Below are 2,668 nucleotides of genomic sequence, written 5' to 3' on the forward strand. Positions count from 1 at the left end.
TCAGACACACACCTGTCTGTCAGACACATCTGTCTGTCAGAAACACATCTGTCTGCCAGACACACACCTGTCTGTCAGAAACTCACCTGTCCCTGAAGTTATTTTCATGTTTTGATAATCAGTACAGATCGTTTCCTGTCATCCTGCTGACTTCCTGTTTCTCTCTTCAGGTACTTACTGTCTTCCCGGGGCTCCAGGACAGGCTGGAGATCCAGGTGATCAGGGGCCCCTGGGGGCCCAGGGCTTCGTGGGTTTTAAAGGTCAGTGTTTTTGCCACATTGATTTTCATTTTATTTTATTTTATTGTTTCAGTTCATTTAGTTTGACAAATAGACAAAGAAAAAATTCAACTTTTCTTTTTTGACCCTGCCCAAAACTACAAATCTTTTCCTTAAAGCCTGAAATGTTCGTCCAACATGTGTTCAAGGATTGTTTTGACTTTGATATTACGGAGAAAGTAAATTACCTGAACGACTTCATCTTTTCATCACTCTTTTTAAATCCTCCTGTGCGTCTCAGGTAGCGCTGGCGACTGTGCCTGTGGCCCCCCAGTTGAATTGAGGGGTGCCCCCGGCGCTGCGGGTGATCCGGGGTCTCCGGGGTTTCCAGGGGCCCCGGGGTCCCTGGGGCAGAGAGGAGAGAAAGGTGTACCCGGAGACATGGGAGTGCGTGGACAACAGGTGAGTCACCAGACAACAGGGTCAGAGGTCATGTGAAACACAATGTTTGGATCGTTTCGTTGATTGATTGGCTGATTCGTCTGCAGGGTCTGGCTGGATTTCCAGGTGTCACAGGGTTCAAAGGTCAGAAGGGAGATTTCATAGTGGTGGAATTTAAAGGTGAGTTTAACCGTTAAATACTTAATCTGGCCTCCTTTTAGTCTCCATAAGGTGTCAGAGACATAAAACAGCATCAATACAGAGCCCGCAGAGCCCAAACAGAGGTCCTCGCTAAGACCCTAATGTCCGAAAATTCTTGGCATGTTCTAAAATACAAAATACGTTAAAAAAAACAAAACAAAAAACATCCGAAAATTCTTGAAAATTCCTACAGTCCTAGAAATGTTCTAATATCCCAAAGATGTCCTAAAAATCTAAAAAAAAATGCCCAAAAATCTGAGAAATGTCCTAAAATCCCAAAAATGTCCTAAAATCCTAGAAATGTCCTGAAATCCGAGAAATGTTCTTAAAATTTTAGGATTGTTATAGAATTCTGTAGACATCCTTGACACGGGGCTGCTGCGATGTGAAAGCCAGTGTGCGGCTGCGGCCGTGATGTCGGTGTATCAGTGGTTCTGATCAGACTTTTGTCTCCAGGTGATAAAGGAAACAGGGGCCAGCAGGGCCCTAGAGGCAGACAAGGGTTCTCAGGACGAAGAGGACTGGACGGGGCTCCGGGGGCCCCTGGATACCCCGGCCCACAGGTGAGCCCACGCTCCAGCACCACTCGAAGAAAAAGCACTGATATGGATGGATAAAAATGGAGGATTATTTGTTCAGAGTATGAAGCCTGCAGCCTGTAGGGGGCGACGTCACGCTGCTCCTGTTGGCTGGATGACCTTTAACCCTTTCGACGTCACTCTTCCTGAACTGTTTTCAGATGAACTTTCACAAATAATTAAAAAAGCATCATTTTTTAAAATAATTTTCAGGAAATTGTTTTGCCCTTTTCACGACCGTCTTGCTTTCACACTTTTTTTAAGGTAGGGAGAAATGTCGAGGGAAAAAATGTTTAAAAAAAGCTTGTGAAAGCACATTTTATCTGTAAACTTAAGTGTTTTTTTTTACTTTCTTTTGCTTTTTTTGAAAACAGATTTTCATGCATTTTCAATTACTGTCTTGCTTGAGGCTTAAGGGAGAAATAAGGGGTGTAATTATATTTATACTTGCCATAATTACATATAAAAATATGTTACAAAACTGTTATATTTTTAAGCACCTTTTCAAGGTAATTTATGTTTGGATTTATTTTTACTTGCTTTTACGTTTATTTTATTTATTTATTTTTTAACTAATTTTCAGCTAATTTTCTTGCATTTTCAACTACTGTCTTGCTCTTTTTTGGTCATTTCTTCTCAAATTGGTTATCGTCTTCCTCCCGTTTTTGACAGAAATGGAGCCCATTTGTTCAGGTTTCAAAGAGTTAAATCCCGCCTCTGTTTTTATCTCAGGGTGACAGTTTCTCCAGCGCTCCTGGAGACAGGGGCTTCCCAGGACTCCCAGGACCAAAGGGATTATCAGGACCTGCAGGGCCCCTGGGACGAGGCGTGGTAGGAGCTGTAGGACTGCGTGGGGCCCCTGGGAACCCGGGACCTCAAGGATTTCCTGGTCCTCCGGGGCCGAAGGGAGTTAGAGGTAGAAATCAATCTGATGTTCATTTCACAGAGTGTGTGAAATCTGCAGAAAACAACTCCAGTGATGCCATTCAGTGACTCCTCCCACTTTTATTTTGACCCCTCCCCCACCTACAGGTGACACTCTGCCCTGTGTACCCAGAAACCCCGGCGCCCCCGGAGAAAAAGGAGACCGTGGAGATGCAGGTAAACATCATTGGATTAGAAACACAACAAGTCAGCAGGTTTCAGCAGAGTATTCAGTCACAGCAGTAACTGTGAGTCACTGCAGTGTCTCAGAGACACTGACAGTCTCACAGTGTGTCTGTGTAACTG

The 2,668-nt window shown here is 44.0% G+C and overlaps 1 protein-coding gene across 1 annotated transcript; it reads left to right on the top strand.

Annotated features, from left to right (window-relative positions):
* Nucleotides 1-170: 170 nt before the first annotated feature.
* On the top strand, nucleotides 171-2,539 carry LOC121966045 (collagen alpha-4(IV) chain-like; the record flags this gene model as incomplete). The annotated part of the gene is made up of 6 exons (XM_042516148.1): nucleotides 171-260; nucleotides 520-680; nucleotides 767-839; nucleotides 1,317-1,423; nucleotides 2,171-2,354; nucleotides 2,471-2,539. Coding segments are annotated over 6 exons (684 nt in total), but the record flags the coding sequence as incomplete, so codon positions are not given.
* Nucleotides 2,540-2,668: the final 129 nt, after the last annotated feature.

The sequence above is a fragment of the Plectropomus leopardus genome, unplaced genomic scaffold (assembly GCF_008729295.1).
Source record: "Plectropomus leopardus isolate mb unplaced genomic scaffold, YSFRI_Pleo_2.0 unplaced_scaffold22898, whole genome shotgun sequence".
In the NCBI taxonomy this organism is placed as follows: Eukaryota; Metazoa; Chordata; class Actinopteri; order Perciformes; family Serranidae; genus Plectropomus; species Plectropomus leopardus.